Genomic DNA, 20,530 nt, shown 5'->3' with positions numbered 1-20,530 from the left:
CAGCTCTTCTAAAGCTCTTGAATTCAGATTATCTGGACCTGTAGATTTAAAAGTATATTGATGAAAATGCTTATATTGATTGGCTTTGGCTGTCAGTTTAAAGCAATGACCTCTAACCCTGTGTACAGCAGGTGTTCACAATATGGTTCCTAAAATGGTAGCAGTCACTGATTTCTAGTCTGCACTGGCAGCACGAAATTCAGGAGACCATAACTTGTGGTTGCAACAGAGAGTAGTTCTAGTAATAACAGTGTAGTGTGGACAAAGGTGTTTGAATATCTGTTAGCTTTTGCTGTAACTTATGTAATAAAAAGTACATGAGGTTTTTTTTGCTGGGTGCTAGTTATTTCATCAGCTTTGAGCTGGAAACGGTAGCTGCTTTTACAAAATAGGTTTAGTTCAGGGGTGGGCAAAAGGGTCTCTGTGGGCTGTATCCAGCCTGCCACATGGGTGGATCTGGCCCATGGAGGTCCTGCTGCTCCCCTGCCCCCAGGCCAATCAGAGCCTGGGGGTGGGGGAGCGCCCGAAGCCCCTCCCGCCCTGCCAGGAGCAGGTGGTGCTTTGAAGTGCTGTGCGCTGCTCGCGAGGGGAGGGGGGAGGAGCAGAGGAGGCTTCGTGCACTCCAATCAGGGTTTGGGGGCGAGGGAGCTGCATGAAGCTTCCTTCACCTTGCCCCGGCCCTGGGAGGAGCCTGCGGCACTTCAGAGTGCCACATGCTTCTCGCAGGGTGGGAGGAGGCTTCCTGTGTCTCCCACGCTCAGGCCCTGTTTGGCCTGGGGGTGAGGGAACGTGCCAAGCCTGCAATCACGGTCTGGGGGTGGGGTGGCCCACCTCTTCCTGTTTAGGCCCCTCCCCTTCCAGGGTGGACAGGGCTACTTCAACAAATTTTGAAGTGGTCCCGGGCAAAAATTATTGCCCACCCCTGGTTTAGTTTCACTCTTGTGAGTTCTCAGTAACTTTCTACAAAACACCAGTTTGATAACTACTTTGGAGGTACAGAAGAGTATTCTCTAGCTTGCAGCATACTAGTTTGCTGAATCTCAACAGATATTCTAACCTCATTCTCAGTGTGCTCTAATCATAGGACTGTGATCTAGAGCAGTGCTTTCCAGACGTTTTTAGTGCTGCATTTTGCCCCGCTCTTTTGTGATTCACAGAGGATCCAGATTTTGGGGGGGGGGGGGGTATTGTAAAAATCATAGGCCAGAGTCCTTCTCCTTGCCCCAGTGAAGGGGCACTGGCCACTCCCAGGAGCACCCTTCATCCTGACACTGGAATTCTGATCCTGGCCCAGGGTGATGGGGAGGCCCCAGGAGAAGGGAGGTTGGAAAGTGACCCCCATCCCACACTCATCCTGCAGTGGTGCTGGGTCTGATTCCCCAATCTGGGCGTTGCAGCTCAGCACACAGGATTGCAGTGCCACTTGGGTTTGGCCCTGATGCGCCTCCCTGGGGGATGACTGGGCCAAATACGCATGAGTGATGCTGGGGGCAGATGTGGGGGGTCACAGCACCACAGCGTTAAGTTGGCTTGTCTGGCTCCCACCATGTTGCGGTGGCTGGGCCAAGTGGAGTGGCACTGTCACCTTGCTCAGTAGATTGCAGCTGCCAGAAAGGAGAGATGGACCCAGCCTTGTGGAACAGGAGCTGCTGCTGTGCAATGAGTGCCATGTGGGCTTGCTCTGCACTGGGCCCCTCTTTCTGCAGTAGTGACCTGGGCATGACAGTAACTGCAGCTTGCCCAAGGATCTTAGCTTGGTGAATACTGATAAATAGGTCCTGAATATACACTCCTCGCCTCAGAGGTAGCTAAGCAACCGTTCACACAAATTCCATCGTTCTAAAACGCACTTGAATATTTAATCATTTCTAAAATCATCCATTTTCAAAAGGTTGAAATCTGCCTCCCCTGGCGACCCCCGAAAACAGATCACTCATCACCACCTTCTTGCATCCATACAGTCTATGAAAGCACTTGTCCTTCATCTTCAGCTGAGCAAGTCAAGGCATTTCTCTCTAATTCAGTAACTTTAATATCTAAACACTACAGTCTGTAATTCCAACATTTCAGGAAATGTTCTAGGGCTCAGTTGGAAAAATCCTATTGATTTGGGGAAAATTGGAATACCAGAAGGGGGCAAGTGAGGCCACAGGAAACTCCCTTCACGCTCCTCCCTAGTTGTCTGTAGATGGAAGAATTGGCTGATGGCATCAAGTAATATTTTCCTGTGTAACTAATATCTCTGCTTAGCCTCCCATTTGCCTTTAACTTGTTGACATCCTGAATGACTTCTCTACAAAACAGAATGAAGATTAATAACAATGGTGAAGGAAGGTGGGGAGCACAGCATCCCTAACTGGAGGGTATTAGGGGGCATGTTTGTAGAGAGATCCTGAAATAGAAAGGGATGGGAGGAGGCACATAGAGAGCATATGGGGGAATGGAGGAATGCAAGGAGCCCCTGGTATATTTAGTGACGCAATAAAGCCTGTAGCCCCCTATTGTAGGACTCTTCTCTCCCCCCCCATTTACATCTCCTCTCTACTTTTCCCCTCTCCTAGGTGTTCTTTTCTTTCATCACTGGAGTCTGGATTAGCCTATCCCTCTTGTGCATACTTGCTTTGGTGAGCAAAGATACATTCCTATTGGTCAGATTCTGGAAGAAAGGGCCCTAAGAACAATAATCAGGCTGTCTAGGCACTGAACCAGTCTAACCTGTTCCATTGTTTTTCCCTGCAGCTATTCACCTCTGCCAAAACTTGCCAATCCACTAACCTCCCTTCCTCCTGCAACCTGTTGAGCTAATGTTTAGGAAGAGCATGCTTAGTTATTAGGATTGTTAAAGAAATATATTGTCGTTCATTTATACTGCACTTTGCAAACATCAGTGTCAATCTTGTTAATCCTAGTATAGTGCTGTTGAAATGGTTTCAGTGGGACTTTTCTCTGTGGTGAAATCTATGGTTAGTAATAAGCATTTTTAAACCATCGTATTCAGATATAAGACCCATTTCCTTCCCTAAAGAACACAGAATGGAAGAGCTTGGTGTAGTTTTCAGCTCCACGAGAGGCGGTATCTATGTTGACGGGAGTAGCTCTCTGTCGACATAGCGCAATCTACCCTGAATGACATACCTATAGTGATATAAGTTTGTACTGTACACCTGTTCAATCAGTTCTATAAATACTAACTAGAAGATTTACCTGGCATTGCTCAGGTCCTTCAGAGCAGGGGCCTGAGGCTGTGGGAGGTGCAGGACTCAAAGCAGGGGCTTCGGGATATAGGGCGGCTCAGGGCAGGGGGCCAGGGATGGGGGTGGAGGAGACAGAGTTGGAGGTGAGGAGAGGCTAAGGGCAGGGGTTGAGGTTACAGGAGATTGGGAGGTGTGGGGGTGGGTAACTCAGGGCAAGGGGTGGGAGTGAATGTTGGCTGCTCCCTGAGGCTGGGGCGCTTACTGTGTCCCCTGTGGTCATTCGGGAGTAGAACTGTCCCTGCTATCACAGCCTTCCCTTTCCATTTGATTCGAAACAATAGCATTCCATGTGCTTTTCCCATTGTCCTGGAATAATCAAACCGTGACCTTGCTTTAAGTTATGATAAGAGGAAGCTGCATACCAAATTGGGTGGTCCTAGCTCTGGAACAAGCAGACTCAGACATATGGACAGGCAGACAGATGCACAAACTCTTTCAAATATATAGTAGACTAGACCAGTGTTTCTCAACCAGTGGTACGAGTACCCTTAGGGGTACTAGAGAGAAGTATGGGGGGGATGTCAACTCAACTGAAATTTGGAGAAAACTGATTTTTTGTTTTAAGTTTTATAGCACTTTATTTTTATACTTTTTGCACCAAAACATCGCCCGCCTGGCTACGATTAAGTTGTTTAAATAAATGTGTTGTAATGGTAGAAAAAAAGTTTGTGCGTCTGAAAACTGTAGGTACTGGGGGTACTTCATAAAAAAAATGTTGAGAAACACTGGACTAGACTATGCTGCCTCTCATGGGTATTTAATCCACCTATTAAAACATCACTTTCCTGTAGATAATGGTCTGTTCTCACTTTTTTTGAGTGGATTTGCAGGTTAAACTAAAGGTTCAGTGTTAAATAACAAAACTTTGCTTTTCTACAGTTCCTTATGTTTTAGGATGTCCAAAGTGCTTTACCAATGAGTTAAGGTCTCTGAGTCATCCCTGGGAAGCATGTAAATATCCTCAAAACAAAATTATGTAAAAGTCAGTTTGTGGCAGTGCTAGGAATAAAATCCAGTTTTCCTAACTTTTAGTCCCAGTTGACCATTTCCTACAGAGTTATTAAAATTATTTAGGATTTGGAATGTCCAACTTACTTCCCTGCCTCGGGGTACTATATGGCATAGAAATGATTTGTTAGCCTTCCTGCTTCAGCCTGGAAAGGGTTACAGCTGGAAATGCCTGTATCAGCCTGAGGAAAACATGAATCAGTATTAGTGGGTGAAGGAAGAATGGGAACCCTGGTACTTCTCACTTCCGATTTTCTCCTGTGATGTTTCAGGAGGTGTTGCATACAACTGACATTTCTGAGCCTGCCTGAGGTGGAAAGCAGTCTGTATGTACTGTATCATTAAAGAAGGGGAGAGGGACTGGGTGGAAAAAGAACCTCAGTTTTTAGCTCTTTCTCTGTGACTCCTCTGCGTTCTCCTCCTCTTGCTGCTTCTAGCCAGCTGCTCCTGCAGACTCTGTCTGTGTGTCTGTGTGTCTGTGTGTCTGTGTGTCTGTGTGTCTGTGTGTCTGTGTGTCTGTGTGTCTGTGTGTCTGTGTGTCTGTGTGTGTGTGTGTGTGTGTGTGAGCGTGCGTGTGCGTGCGCGCAAAACATGGAGGGAGGGACAGAAGCTCCTACTGCTGCTTTTACCAATATCTATACAGCCGCTTCCACTGCAGGGATGCTAGGATCTGGCAGCAATCGGGATGAATCCAAAAGGTCAGTGCTATCAATAAATCACCCACGGAGATATGCTCCTGAAAGGCGTTCTTTTTTTTAAAACCCTCCTCTAATAAAAAGAATGTTAAGCTGATACGTTAGCTGCTGCAGTGAACATAATTGTTTCACGCTGTGTCTTAGCCAACAATGTCTAATAAAAATTTAGAGCACGACAGTGTTTTTTAAAAAAAGCAAGCACGTCATTATCACAAAGATAATGCAAGTTCCTTTACAAAGCCTAAAGATAAGACCAGCGAGATTTCGAATATTGGTATAGAAGAAGGGTAAATTATTTCCTGCAGTCAGATTTTATTATAGATTATAGTAGATATAAAAAGTAGTTGGCTATAATAATTTGGTATTTTTTCATCCCTCACCCTTTATATGACCGTCTCTTCTGAAGCATTTTCCAGTAAAATAGGTATAAATTGTAGGAATTAGTGTAATTGAAACTTGCATTTATTTAATCTAAAAATAAAATGTTTTGTGTGATACTAATTTAAATAGGAAAAAATACATAATCCTTACCAGTTGTATTACGAGAACAGTAGTTGGTGTTCTCAGTGTACTTCTAATGTTTTTTTTCGTGGCTAACTGCTATTGCCACCGTATGGTTTTAGAAACTAGCTGTGAAAGTCCAGGTTATCATGTAGTTAAAATTCTTGTAGAATGAGGCAGTGTTGATTATCTTCAGGATGGATCTTCTCCTTCACCCTTGGCTTGCATTTATCCAGTGGCTGATAGGAAATAAGCCTCTATTGCTCTTCCAATCCAATTGAGCTTTTCTACTTCTGGACTGAGAGCACATAAATATTTCCTTGCGGAGAAAGAGGAGTGGAGAGACAGTTTAATTTAAAACTTGCCTTCTCTGGCACGGCTGTCACCCTCCTACCTGGCTTGCAGATTGAGGCTGTTTTGCAAAACCAAAAGTTATTTATGGACGTAGCTGTAGGACGCAGAAGACTTAGATTCTCCTATTTCAGTGCATGATACGTATAAATTAAGTTTAGCTATTTTATGCTGACTCCACCCACTTGGGTTTACACAGCCTCGGGTGCAGTGGATAATTTCTAGTAGTGTTTCAAAGGAACCCAAATAAATCTGGATTCCTTTGAATTTGTTTTCTCATAAGCTGCTGTTTTTTTCTTTCCTTCCTTCCTTGAGGGAACTGTTAATGTGGTCTCCATACAGCATTTGAACCACTGAGGAACTGAAATACCACGAAAAAATTCAAAGTTGTATAACATTGGGCCTCATTAATAGGCTTCTTTATTCGTGTAATAAGAAAAGCCTGGCAAAAGCCTAAACACAAATGTCTGAGATGAAAAATACTAGAACCCACACACTTCCTAATTTCTATTAGCCATGCAATTATAAATACACATTTCAAAATTCCCACACCAATGCAGAGGACTTTTGTAAATAGCAATGTCATGGGATTTTCTTCTTAGGAAATGTTGGGTGCCTAGCTCTGTGTACTGAGGCTGCAATTGTTTGCAATCAGATAACAGTGTTATGTTACTATATACTGTTTCCATTGCTGAAGATGCAAGAATGTTATTTGCTGGAGATCTGTTTTTCCTTATAGAAAATGTGCAGCATTCATCTAAATAATTCTGAAATGACAGTCCATAGGACAAATCTGTTTTAATTCCAGGAGGGATATATCCTTTGCAAATAATCGAAAACATGATGGAATTAGCATGATTCGCTCCTCCGCATCCTGCTTTTCAGTGTACAGATAAAAATCTGCACTGAGTCTGTCAGGATTCCAGTTAAAAGGATTGTGGGAATATTTTAAAGTTTTTGCTCCCTCCCCATCATGTGCTCCTGATACTGACATTTTGTTTTGTGTTGGTCAAGGAATTCTGATTGTTGGCACTGGTGTGAAGCTCAACAGTGCAAACTCCAGGGCCTTATTCATGCTGGCCTGCTTGGGGGAAAAACCATCTTCCTTGTGTGAGTCAGGACTACAGGTTTGGGTCCAGAAGTAGCAATTGTTTTGATTATTTTCTTTCTTTTGGGTATCAAATTGGTGCTGTTGAAAGTGGGACAGCTACCAAAGCATGACAAGACATAGTATAGGCAATGATTGCCCAAGTTTTGCTCTCGCGGCAAAGCAATATGCTTTATTTCTGATTTGCATCTCCTTATATTAACGCCAATTTTTGGCATTTCATGTTCTGTACGTGCCAAGTTGTGTGTGATGTAGCTTTGCGTCCAGGAAAATTACTCTGAGACCACTAATCTCGCTTATATTTGTGACCTGATCATGTCCTCTAGTAGTTCATGTTGAGAAGAAACACATTGTGCTGAATTCCCTCTCTTAGGATCTCTGGACTTTTCTTAGAAAAAGTATTCCAATATATCAGTAGAAAAACCAATACAGGCAGTCCCCGGGTTACGTACAAGATAGGGACTGTAGGTTTGTTCTTAAGTAGAATCTGTATGTAAGTCGGAACTGGCGTCCAGATTCAGATTCTGACTTACATACAGATTCAACTTAAGAACCCCAGGCGTCCCCAAGTCAGCTGCTGCTGAAACTGATCAGCGGCTGATTCCAGGAAGCCCGGGGCAGAGCAACTCTGCCTCGGGCTTCCTGTAGTCAGCGCTGGTCAGTTTCAGCAGCAGCTGACTTGGGGACGCCTGGGGCAGAGCAGCTGGGGTGCTGCTGGGTTGGTCCAGTAGCACCGCTCCTCGCTCCTCGGCGCTACTGGACCAACCCAGCAGCACCCCAGCTGCTCTGCCCCAGGCGTCCTGATTCAGCCACTGCTGAAACTGACCAGCAGCGGCTGAATCAGGACCTCGGGCAGAGCAGCTGGGGTGCTGCCGGGTTGGTCCAGTAGTGCCCAGAGCGGCGCTGCAGGACCAATCGGCAGCGCCCCAGCTGCTCTGCCCCAGGGTCCACAACAAAAGCCTGGATTGCTGGGGGGGGGGGGCCACACTAGCTGGGCCCCCCCCCCCAGCAGACCAGGGACACGGGGAGCAGAGCCGCAGCGGCAGCGGGGTGCCGCGCCTCTGAGGCTTTGCTCTGGCAAAGTCTCAGAGGCGCGGAACCCCGCCACGGCTGCGGCTTCGCTCCCGGTGCCTGTGGTCTGCTGGGGACCGTCTCCAGCAGACCAGGGGCACTGGGACTGAAGCCGCAGCAGCGGCGGGTTCATGCGCTTCTGAGGCTTTCAGAGCAAAGCCTCAGAAGCGCAGGAACCCGCCGCTGCTGCGGCTTCAGTCCCGGTGCCCCTGGTCTGCTGGAGGCGGTCTCCAGCAGACCAGGGGCACTGGGAGCAGCTTACGAACGGGGCTTTCTCACTCCGGAGCTCGCAGGCAGCAATCCGCCACCTCGACCTCCGGGGCGAGAAAGCCCCGTTCGTAAGTGCGGATCCGACATAAGTCGGATTCGCGTAAGTCGGGGACTGCCTGTACTGAAAAAGAGAACATAGAACATAAGAACGGCCATACTGGGTCAGACCACAGGTCCATCTAGCCCAGTATGCTGCCTTCCGACAGTGGCTAATGCCAGATGCCGCAAAGGGATTGAACAGAACAGGTCGCCATCAAGTGATCTCCTGTCACCAGTTTCCAGCCTCTGGCAAACAGAGACTAGGGACACCACTCCTACGCATCCTGGCTGATAAGTATCGATGGACCTAACCTCCATGAATTTATCTATTTCTTTTGAACCCTGTTTTGAACAAACCTCTGCTAGTTGTTCCACAGGTTGACTGTTTTAAACCTGCTACTTACTAATGTCATTTGGTGACCCCTAGCTCTTAAATTATGGGCAAAAGTAAATAACTTTTCCTTATTCACTTTCTCCATACCTGTCATGATTTTATAGACCTCTATCATATGCCCCCTTAGGATGCGTTTACAGGTGGAGACGTGGTGTCCTTTAGGGTACGTCTAGACTACAGGCTTTTGTCGACAGACGTTTTGTCGACAGATACTGTTGACAAAGCTTCTGTCGACAAAGAGCGCCTAGACTACATCCAGTTCTGTCGACAAAGCAAGCCACTTTGTCGACCTGACAGTGTAGACGCAAAGGACAGTGTAGATGCAATAACGTCTTCTGTTGACAGAACTCTGTTGACAAAAGGTGTTATTCCTCATAGAATGAGGTTTACAGTCATCGACAAAACTGCTGAGTTCTGTTGACATTGTCGACAGAACTCGGCGACAGTGTAGTATAGTTTTGTCGACAAAAGTCCACTGTTGTCAAAAAAAAACCTTGTAGTCTAGGCACACCCTTAGTGTTCTTTTTTATAAGCTGAAAAGTCCCATTTTTTAAAAATCTCTCTTCATATGGCACCCGTTCCAAACTCCTAATAATTTGTGTTGCCCTTTTCTGAACCTTTTCCAATGCCAAGACATCTTTTTTGAGATGAGGTCACCACATCTGTAAGCAGCATTTAAAATGTGGTCGTACCATGGATTTATACAGAGGCAGTAAGACATTCTCTGAGGGCAACATGCTGTTGCTATGGATCAGCAATGCATAACCTATACCTTTCTCAACGTGTTTGTGTGCAGTTTTGAGCATTTTTTTGGCAGTCAAATGTACCTTTTGAGTCAACAATCAAATGGTTGTCTTTGTGGCTTAAAAACTCCACTTTCATGGAAAGAATATAGAAGACTAGTAATTTTTTTTTAAAAATTACCAGTTTGCTAATTTAGAACTTTTTCTAGCTAGGAAGAGCAGGCACTATTTCTTATTCAAATGTCCCTAATATTTGTTTTAAAACTGACTGCAGTTGTAAGTTCCACAGGTTAATTATATTTTAGCATTGCACTGTTTCTCTTCAGCTGTTCTAAATGTATTGTTAAAATGTCAAGGGTGGCCCTCTTGCTCCTGCATTGTAAATTGTAGCGGTTGCCTAGTAAGCGCTCTCTACCGTCCATTAACGTCTGTATTTTGTTGCTGTTGTTATTGTTATTGTTATTTATTATTTATTATTAATAATGTAGGCATCATACAGCGCTTTCCAGAACACATAGCAGAACATATTATTTTCCTGAAAGACTTTATAGTCTGAAACAGACAAAACCTGATGTGAGTAGTAAGTTGAGATAAGGATGTGTATGTGGCAACTATTATGAACGACAGCTGGACATAAAAGATTCCTAGTAGAGGTGGAGTTTAAAAATAGAATAGAGCTTGTTGGGACATTTATTTTTTCCTCCATGAAATTTTTTTTACAAAAACAAGAATTCCAGTGAAAATAGTTTTTGTTTTGGTTTTAGCAACAACAAATAAATGCTGGACAATCAGGCTTAACATTTTTCTGACCATTTTCACCTGACTGGTTAAAACTTCATTTTTTTTTTTTTTGGTTGCCAAGCCCCCAAAACTTAAAATGTTTCAATTTTCAACAAATAACTCCCAAAATAATCTCAAGGGGACAGTTCCTGCAGATATTTCCACATTCAGAAAATAGAAATTTTCTGCGGGGGGGGGGGCGGGAACATTTCAAAGAAAATTGGCAACCAACTGTTTTGCTTGATGGAGAATGGGAGAACATTGGCTTACAGAGAGTAAGAGGCTGCCTCAAATATAGTGGTCAGGGAAGTTTCAGAACTGACAGTGGAAAGGAGATGCAAGGCGAGAAGGATAGGCGGAATGTAAGGAGCGCAATGTCCCGGTCACTATTTCTTCTTGTGCCTTTTAAACAGGCCTTGAGTTTTGCTGGAATACTCTAGGAGGCTGTTTCAGCACTTTTTTGGGATCCATAATGGCACCCCAGTAGTTGTGGTATGATTACTTATCAGAAGTACATTCCCATAAATCCATAGGTCCGGACTTAATACATCCTAGGGTACTGAGGGAGTTGGCAAATATCATTGAGGAGCCTTTGGCCATTATCTTTGAAACGTTTTGGAGATTAGGAGAGATCCCAGATGACTGGAAAAAGGCAAATGTAGTGCCTATCTTTAAGAAAGGGAAGAAGGATGATCCAGGGAACTATAGGCCGGTCAGTCTTACCTCAATCCCTGGAAAAACCATGGAGGGGATTCTCAAGGAATCCATTTTGAAGCACTTGGAAGAGGGGAAGGTGATCAGGAATAGTCAGCATGGATTCATGAAGGGCAAGTCATGCCTGACCAATCTTGATTAGCTTCTATGATGAGGTAACTGGCTCTGTGGCTATGGGGAAGTCAGTGGATGTGATATACCTTGACTTTAGCAAGGCTTTTGATACGGTATCCCACAATATTCTTGCCTGCAAGTTAAGGGAATGTGGATTGGATAAATGGATGGTAAGATGGATAGAAAGCTGGCTGAAAGGTCAGGCCCAGTGGCTAGTGATCAACGGCTTGATGTCAGGATGGTGGTCAGTTTCTAGCAGAGTGCCCCAAGGTTCGGTTCTTGGACCGGTTTTGTTCAGCATCTTTATTAATGACCTGGATGAGGGGATGGATTGCACCCTCAGCAAGTTTGTGGATGACACTAAGCTAGGGGGAGAGGTAGATTCATTGGAGGGCAGGGATAGAGTCCAGAGTGACTTAGACAAATTGGAGGATTGGGCCACAAGAAATCTGATGAGGTTCAACAAGGACAAGTGTAGAGTCCTGCACTTGGGACAGAAGAATCCCAAGCATAGTTAAAGGCTGGGGACCAACTGGCTAAGTAGCAGTTCTGTAGAAAAGGTCCTGCGGATTACAGTGGATGAGAATCTGGACATGAGTCAACTGTGCGCCCTTGTAGCCAAGAAGGCTAATGGCATATTAGGCTGCATTAAGAGGAGCATTGCCAGTCGATCCAGAGATGTGATTACTCCTCTTTACTCGGCTCTGGTGAGGCCACATCTGGAGTATTGTGTCCAGTTCTGGGCCCCCAATTATAGGAAGGATGTGGATGCGTTGGAGAGGGTCCAGCGGAGGGCAACTAAAATGATTAGGGGGCTTGAGCATATGACCTATGAGGAGAAGCTGAGGAAGTTGGGTCTATTTAGTCTGCAGAAGAGAAGAGTGAGGGGGAATTTGATAGTAGTCTTCAACTTCCTGAAGGGAGATTCCAAAGAGGCTGGAGAAAGGCTGTTCACAGTAGTGATGAATGGCAGAACAAGGAATGACAGAACAAGGAACAATCGTCTCAAGTTGTGGTGGGAGAGGTCCAGGTTGTAGGAAAAACTGTTTCACTAGGAGGGTGGTGAACCACTGGAATGGGTTACCTAGGGAAGTAGTGGAGTCTCCATCCCTAGAGGTGTTTAAGTCTTGACTTGACAAAGCCCTGGCTGGATTGATTTAATTGGGATTGGTGCTGCGTTGGGTAGGGGGCTGGACTTGATGGCCTTCTAAGGTCTCTTTTAGCTCTATGATTCTATGATCCAGTACTGCAGTTTTTTCTAAGAACTGTAGCACTGGTTTTACCATGGTATGAATGCGGGTCTGACTATCCTGACATTCATGCAGGTAAGTGGCTGAGAAGTCATCTTGCTGTTGACTGCTTTCTCTTCTCTTCTCTTCCCCTTTCAGTCTGTATCATTTGCCTTGCTTGTTGGGAAGGAGCAGTAACGTGGTGTTACTCGATGTTTGTCTATGCTTACTGGGGGATCAACACATGGCGGTTGATTTACAGACCTGACAAATTGACTGCCAATCACTCTCTAGTTGAGTTTGGTACTCCATAACAAGAAGCGTAAGTTAAGTTGACAACATAGTTCTCCATAAGTTGAGAGGGAGAACTCTGCAGCATCCCATTAAGCCTCACATAGAGGTTCATTGCTGCAGAAGGGAAAGATAGGGAGCCCCTTCTCGCAGCCCAGCACACAAGGGAGCTGCTCAGATAAGTCCAAGCCCCAACATCCTGCCTCTCCTTGAGATCCCATCATGCACCCTAACATTCTCTTTCCCAGCCGCACTGTAGTGCTCATACCCTCGCTCAGAGCCTATACCCTCTCCTGTAAGCCAGCCCGGAGCTCCTCCCCAACCCTAGAGTCCCCTGCTGCACTTCAAGCCTCTTATCTCCAGCCCTACTTCAGAGCCTGCACCCCGAGTCAGAGCTCTTGCACCCCAACCCTCTGTCCCAGCCCTGAGTGCCAGCCCCACTCTCCTTCACCCCAGTCTCCTCCCACATTTGGAACACCTTGGCCCCACTTCCACCACATGAATGTTGCAGTGTGCACCAAAATGCAGGTGATGTGTCGTACAACACCTCCACATTGCTGCATAAAAATTCCTTACACTCAAGGGTGGAAAAAATTAGAGGGAACATTGGTTGACAGGAGAAATTCTTCTGTCGGCCCAGTGTGGTGTAGACACCACAGTAAGTTGACCTTAAGTACATTGACTCTAGCAACATTATTCATGTAGCCAGAGTTGCGTAAATTAGGTCGACTTTGCCCCGTTGTGTAGACCAGCCCTCAAATTTTCCTGTTAAACAGATATTTTCCCTATATCTGATCTGTAATACATGTCCTTTCTGAGGGCTGTAGGCAGAAGGCACTAAGTAGATGGTTGTGGTTGTCCTGGTTGGTAGCAGAACAATGAGCAGAATATGATCTCCATTCAGCCATTTGGGCCCTGAATAACATGTAGTTGTATGATCTGTGTTGCATTATCATGGCTTCCACTTAGAACTACCATGAGGGAGGATTGCAGAATCCTGCTCAGTTGATAAGGCACTCCTGTCCTGAAGAATTTTGGGAAACCTGTGAAGCATACGGAAGATGACTGCATTACTGCTTGTTGGATGACATGTGCTTACAGTTACTGTAGGTTCAGTTTAATACTGCATGGCGATTTAAAATCTATGGCCAGGGGCGGCCCGTGAGCCTAGGCAGACTAGGCAGTTACTTAGGGCGCCGCCGGCCTTGGGCGCCCAATGATGACGTCATGAGGCGCCGGGGCACCCTGTGATTACATCACGGCTATTGACGGCTGAGCAGGCTGGGACGCTGATCACGCTTTGCGCCTAGGGCGCCAGCTGCTGCAGCCTGCCTCAGGCCGCTCCTGTCTATGGCTAATCAAACTGAAAGAAAGAAGTTAAACCTTTGAACACGACATTTGTTGTAATGAAAGCCCTCTTTCAAGCAGCATGCTGATTGTCTAACATCAGATTTTGTTATTCAGTTAAGACCGTTCAAGATGGGGTAGTTTTACCTGGGTGATCTCAAATATTCATGTGCTTTTATTGAGATAAGATGATGGCTTTTATGGTTATTGAACACTTTCCTCGCACCCTCTACACATCACATTTGTAATTTAGTTTCTCTTAGCAAGTGATTTTAGTGCAGTATCTAACCCCATTGGAATATACTACTCTGTGATGAGGCCAGCTGTTTTCGTGACTGTCCACTTGATCTGAATCTCTGGGTGCAGCTTGTTTTTGTAAACTGAATGTGACATACTAATGGACTTGGGCAACATGTGTTTTCTTCTTTTCGTTATTTATTGTATAGTAATTTTCCTACTCACAATGCTGCTGAATTGTCAGTGGTTTTTCAGCTTCCCTTCTTCCCCCAAGGATTTATAAATTTGTGCTAAAAACCTTGCTCAGGATTGGAATGTAACAGATGAGATTTCAGCCCTGAAGCAAGTACAAAAAAAAAAAAAGCCCAAAACATACACACTCACTCTCACTCTCGATTTCTGGTGTCATTTCTTCAGTTGTGGACATTTGTTGGTTTTGTCTTTTAAAAAGTAACATGTGACGTGGGATAATGCATATCACCTTCCTGTATTGTAAAAACACAACAATGTGAAACAGCTGAGTTTTCAAAAACTGACGTCATCCCAGCATATGAACCGTTTTCATCCTACAGACATAAACATATATTTTTTAAGCATTTTATTCTGTCTCAAAACTGTATTCTATATTTATTGTATGGTCTAAATATACTGTGTCAACATACACTATAATGACCATGTAGGGCTTCAGAATTTTCACTACGTTGAAAGCTATTGCTGCACCAATAACAGTATTGAAATTTTCTTGACTTTATTGTGAGTCTTGCAATAGTTGATCTTTTCTTTAAATCCCCTACTCCAATAGACAGGTGATTGTCAGTATTTAATTTTCATTAAAACCCCCCACCATTAAGTTAGTTTCTAGCCTACACACTTGTGGAGATAAAGGTTGAAAATATGGCCAAAGAGTATCTTGCAGAAAACACATAAAGAAAACCCCAAATCTACTATATATTTGAGAGTTTCTGTCCATTTGTCTATTTGTTCAAGAACTCCTAAATGGTAAGAGCTAGGGCCACCAAATTGGCTTTTCAGTCTCCTCTTATCATAACTTAAAGCAAGGGTAAAATTTTAGTTGTCAGGAAAATGGGATGTGCCTGAAATGGGATTGCTTCTGATGAAACCATGCAGAAAAGAGATGGAATCACCAGGCATATGAAAGGGACTGGATGGGGGCACTGCCTCATCCCTGAGCATTCTCCTCCCCAGGTGCTCTTTAGAGAGGTCTCTCCCGCCCCCCTCTTCCCTCCTCCCCCCCCCCCCCGTTCATATGGGAACATTGCTGGCTGTTCCCCTTCATCAGAAAGCCAGACGGAAAGCGTAGTTTCCTGCATTCCTCAGTCTAGCTGGGGAGCACAGTAGGCAGGCGAACCTGGATCTGTCCCAGCCAGGGGACATGTACCCCTCCCCTGGCTGGGCCCACTGGAGTTGCAGTGGCCATGGAGAGGTGCTTCTCACCTGCACCCAAGTTGCTGTGGTGAGAGGGGGCTGGGGTTGTCCTCTCTCCCTGGGGCAGCCTGCACACTGAACCCTCATCCCCAACCACATCCCACAGCAATAATTTAAAAGAAGCACGTGCATTTTCATTTTCTCTTCCACGAAACAAAATTTAACTTAAGGACCTGAACAACACCAGATAAATCTTCTAATTTATTATATTTTTATAAATCACATATTTTAAAGTCAATCTCAAGGTATTTTTGGCCTGACTCTTTTGATTTTTAAATGTTTTGGGGCTGGCAGTACTAGCAGGGCTTAGAACTAGGGCTTCAGAGCATAGATTTCCTGCTCCAAATTGAACTAAAGGGAATCTCAGCTATTAGTCCCTTTGACACAAAGTTGAGCAGTTCTGATTCCTTCCAGGATAATGTGACTCTATGCTGCGTGCCTGGGGCCGGCACCGGCGCCGCGCGCCCGCATGTGCCCCAGGGCTGGGGCCGCCCGAGCGCCGCGCACCAGGCGCCGGTGAGTGTCGCGCGCCTGGGGCCGGCGCCTCCAGTGCGCCGGGGGCGGGGCCAGCCCGGGTTGTCGGCGGGCGCCTACAAATGCCCTGGCGGGCGCCATGGCGCCCGCGGGCACCACGTTGGGGACCACTGGTCTAAAGTGTATTTTCCTGTGCTTGTAAAATACCTCCATGATTGATTGGGAGACTAAATATGTTTTTTTTAATTGCCTTGTGTAAATTTATAAATGAACAATGTCGTCATTGTGAGGCAAGGTTGTGTGTTCTCATGGTTTCTTGAATCAGTGCCTAGTAGCTTCTTTTAGATGTAACTACAATGCATATTTGGGAAAATTCTTCTTGACAGGAGAATTAGGTTTATAACAGCATCATTCAGAAATACGGATTTTTCACATTTCTAAGCCGTACCAGCCTAATTTCCTAATATAGACCAGGCCTTAATGGAAATCGTTTCAAATAATTCTAGGTATGAGCACTATTATTCTGGAATAAGGATGCTTTGTTCCTGTTTAGCCTAACATCTTTGAAAATTAAATTGATGGGTTTTGCTAAATAGGAGCAAGGTTCTAGAATAAGCATGTCCAGATATGGATTAATTCAGTTCCCGTAGTTTAGTAGACAAGCCCTGACCGCAGCTCAGTGCAATACGTCAGGCTTCTATCTATATATAGACTGACCTTGGTTATTCTTTTAACAATCACTTTTGTTGGCCTTGCTACCTAGAAATCTCACTTAACTTGATTCTGTGCTTAAAATAACTCATTTCAGCACATGATTAAAATTTAAAAATATAAACTTTTTTCAGCATTCCATTTTTCAATCCAGAATGAAATCTCTCTTTATCTGCTCCAGATTTCACGGACTCTCTCCATATCTGACGGTAACTGGTTTTTTCTCTCTCTGTGTGTGTCTAACATTTTTCCCCTGTGGAACCACAGGTGTTCCAGGGAGAAGTGAGCTGTGGTAGCTGTGTGGCCTCCCCTGTGCTCTGTGGAGGCAGGACACCAGAGCTGTGTGGCCTGCCCCCCTTCCCTAGTGCTTCGGGGAGGTGAGATGTGGGAGCTGTGCGGCCTCCCCATTCCTTGCACCCCCAGTCCCCCAAGCAGAGATCCCGCACCCTCAGCCCCCTCACTCACCCTTCCACTGAGACCCCGCACCTCCAGCCTGCTCCTGCATAGAGTTGCCAGGTGTCCGGTATTTTCAACAACTTCGGTCATCTCCCTCCCTTTCTCCCCCCCTTCAAAATAAATTTTTCCTGGTGTTTTTTTTGGGGGAGAGGGGGGTTGGTATTTTTGTTTCAACCATCTGGCAACCCTACTCTTGCATCCTCCCTCTTGGCCAGACACCCTGCCCCCAGCTCGCTCCTGCTCCCAGCCAGACACATACCGCCAGAAAGTGGGGCGAAGGGGGGGAGGTTGGTGATTATAGTGAGCAGGGTGCAGCCCCCTAGAAAACATGTGCAGATGAAAAATTCTGTTTGCAAGCATCTTAAGTTTGTTGTGAATCTTTAATCCATTATTCGGTATTGCAGTTAGTAATTGCATCCTAAAATATTTCTTCAGTTAAAACATTAATAATTTTCTTTTTTTTATATGGATTTTATTTCAGTTTGAAATATTTTCTTGGCTTGAAAACCTTCCTGCCACAGACAGGGGTCTGCTGTGACCAGCCTGGAACACCCGTGTACCTGGTAGGCCCTGTGGTGCTGGAGCAGCCCCTTGCCCACAGTGAGCGGGGGAGCTGCTCCAGCCTCCATAGGTTAACTAGAACTGGTAAGCATCACCCCTATTGGTAAGCTAGAACTGGTAAGCATCACCCCTATTGGTAAGCTAGAACTGGTAAGCATCACCCCTATTGGTAAGCTAGAACTGGTAAGCATCACCCCTCATCCCTGTTGGTGAATTCCACTTGCATGCATCTTAAATATTTTTTACTTCCTTCTGTCAGTACTAAATAGATCACAGATACACTTAGCTGGATTCTAAAATTATTTTTATCAGTGATACTAAATTGCCAGGTGTTTTACAAAAGCCTGGGTTTGAAATTGGCTAGAGAAGCCAATATTTTATTTTCCTGTGGTTTGATTCATCGTGCTTAGCATGTCTTGAAAGATACCGTGGTACATATTTACAACAGACTGGCTCCATTCATTTTCAAATGCCTGTTACTTCGTGTGGAAGCGGAGGCCGTTGCTCTACCTTGTTGAGGTATCTGCTCACCTGTCTTTCTACTGTTTGCTATACCATCATTGGTTTTCATACATTGGGGTTAATGAGTAGGGTGTCCAGAAAATAATACCACACCTCTATCAGGGATCGAATCAAAGCGGGAAATGAACTGTAGTATTGTGGTAGTAAATAATCACATTTTAGAGTTTGTATTTTCATGACAGCTGTGTTCTTGGCTGTTGCTTAGTGCTTGGCCCTCTTTTACGTGGAAGGGATCCAGGCCTCTCTCTTACAACCGATGAAAAGATCAGAAGGGTAGCCGTGTTAGTCTGTAACTGAAAAAACTTAAATATCAGCGAATAGTCCTGCAGCACTTTAGAGACTAACAAAAAAAAAATGTAAATAGTGTCATGAGCTTTCGTGGGCACAATCCACTTTAAATGAAACTAGGTCTTAGTGTTACCACATATAGGAAATAAACTGATCAAAACACATGCTCACGTGATACCAGCTTCCCTTTGTGTGGGAGGAGAGGGGAAGTTGATGATGAATTATGCTGATTCACAATCCCATGTTGCGAGTAAAGTGAGGTTAATACTTATACAAATTCTCTGTCAGGTAGCTGTGTAAAGTGCAGAAGTGTCTGTCTAAATGCACAAAAAAACCAAACAAACCCCAAAAAACAAAAAAAACCCTCCATCGTTAGCTGTTATTAACATGGCTAGACAAATTCTCATGAATCAGAGGCTATTCAAGGGAAGATTTTAAAGAGCTATACTCCACCTCTTTAATTCCAGACTCTCCATATCTTCCTCCAGACATATAATTCTAAATCTGTGTATGCAGAAGTGTGGAACTCAGGGCAGGTCTACAGTATGGGGACAAGTTAAGCTATGAAATTTGAGTTACATTAGTAGCGTTAACTCAAATTGACGTAGTTTAGATCTGCTTACCACAAGGTCCACACTGTGCTGGGCTGACAGAAGAAATTCTTTTGTTGACTTCCCTTATTCATCTCATTCTGATAGGCAGTGGGAGAGTGATCACAATCAATTTAGTGGATCTTCACTAGACCCGCTAAAACCACGTCTGTGGATTGTTCTCCACAGCATTGATCCAGGCTAGTGAAGAGGACTGTGCAAATTAGATTACATATCAAATTACTATTTAACAAAATACTGACATTGGATAGGGAATTGATTAGAGATACCAATTGTGATTAAAATGTTTTGTTGAACACCAGTTTACACAAACTTTGAAATTAAAATGTGGCTTGTTTTTGAATCAAGTTCTTTCTAAAATGAAGGAAGTACAATATTTCTTTTCTTTCTCACACATCCGCATATTGGTCTGGCACTGTGTGTAAACAAAACATCACCAGGGAGTGAAATCTCTACCAGCGCTGGTGCTGTGTTGAAGCACTGCTGTGGCAGCAAACTTATAAGTGTAGACAAACCTGAGTTAAACTGCCAAAGACTCTGTCAATGCAGAATAAGAGTGTCTGTATGAGGAACTAGTGCAGAACAGCTACTGCACTTTAAATTCAGACTGGAGCATATTTCACATAGCTTCCCTGTGCAGACAAGCCCTAAGAAACTGCAAACTAGTACTTATGGAAAGAAATGTTCATGTATCTAGAGGCAGAATTTCACAAAACGTTGTTGCATATTTGGGGTTTATGGAAAGAACTTCTTTGGCAGTTTATCCTGATGCTGAATTACTGATGGAATCCACAAACAACCAGATCCGCCACGTTCCTGTAACAGGAAAGACTAGGAATATAGCAAATAATAAACAGATGTGGCTGGCTGGTTAAAGCAAAAGCCTTTGGAAATTTTGCATTTGTTCATTCAGTTATTCATTCCTGGGATAGTGTACACTCCACCAAAGTTTGTGAAAATTGCAGGGTTTTTATTAACCCAACACACACTTGTATTAAATAAATTGTGTTGAAATGTGAAATTGAAGAAAACCAAGGAGAAGAATGCTCAACCACTGGTGCAATGAGGGGTCTCAGATGTGTGCACTAGATGGATGTTTGCAGAGATGGGCTTGATTTAAGCACCCTGCTGTCGCCGTGAACAGTAGTAGTTGAAGGGGTTGCAAACATTCTTCCTATCTCATACTGCTAAATGGGATTAGGGAGTTTCAGATAGATGGGTGCAAATTTGTGGCGATAAAGAGAACTCTTGGAATAGTACATAACCAGAACTGAAGTGAGATCCTCCTTAATGGCCTGCACTAAGGAGAACTCAA

At 44.6% G+C, this 20,530-nt stretch overlaps 1 protein-coding gene across 15 annotated transcripts in view; it reads left to right on the top strand.

The window, feature by feature from the left end:
* ARHGAP32 (Rho GTPase activating protein 32) overlaps nt 1–20,530 on the top strand; it is a 465,356-nt gene that overhangs the window by 142,459 nt on the left and 302,367 nt on the right. For 3 of the 15 annotated variants that reach the window (XM_075909241.1, XM_075909239.1, XM_075909238.1), the window contains exon 1: nt 4,711–4,960. The exons of 8 other annotated variants lie outside the window; for them this stretch is intronic. In XM_075909241.1, the coding sequence (XP_075765356.1) occupies nt 4,854–4,960 (107 nt within the window). In that variant the 5' untranslated portion in view covers nt 4,711–4,853. Of the gene's footprint in view, nt 1–4,710; nt 4,961–17,858; nt 17,879–20,530 lie in introns of those variants that run through there. 4 more of the 15 variants (XM_075909240.1, XM_075909252.1, XM_075909253.1 and 1 more) reach the window with 3 other exon arrangements.

The sequence above is a fragment of the Pelodiscus sinensis genome, chromosome 26, assembly GCF_049634645.1.
Source record: "Pelodiscus sinensis isolate JC-2024 chromosome 26, ASM4963464v1, whole genome shotgun sequence".
Lineage (NCBI taxonomy): Eukaryota > Metazoa > Chordata > Testudines > Trionychidae > Pelodiscus > Pelodiscus sinensis.
This window is presented reverse-complemented; position numbering and strand designations above follow the sequence as displayed.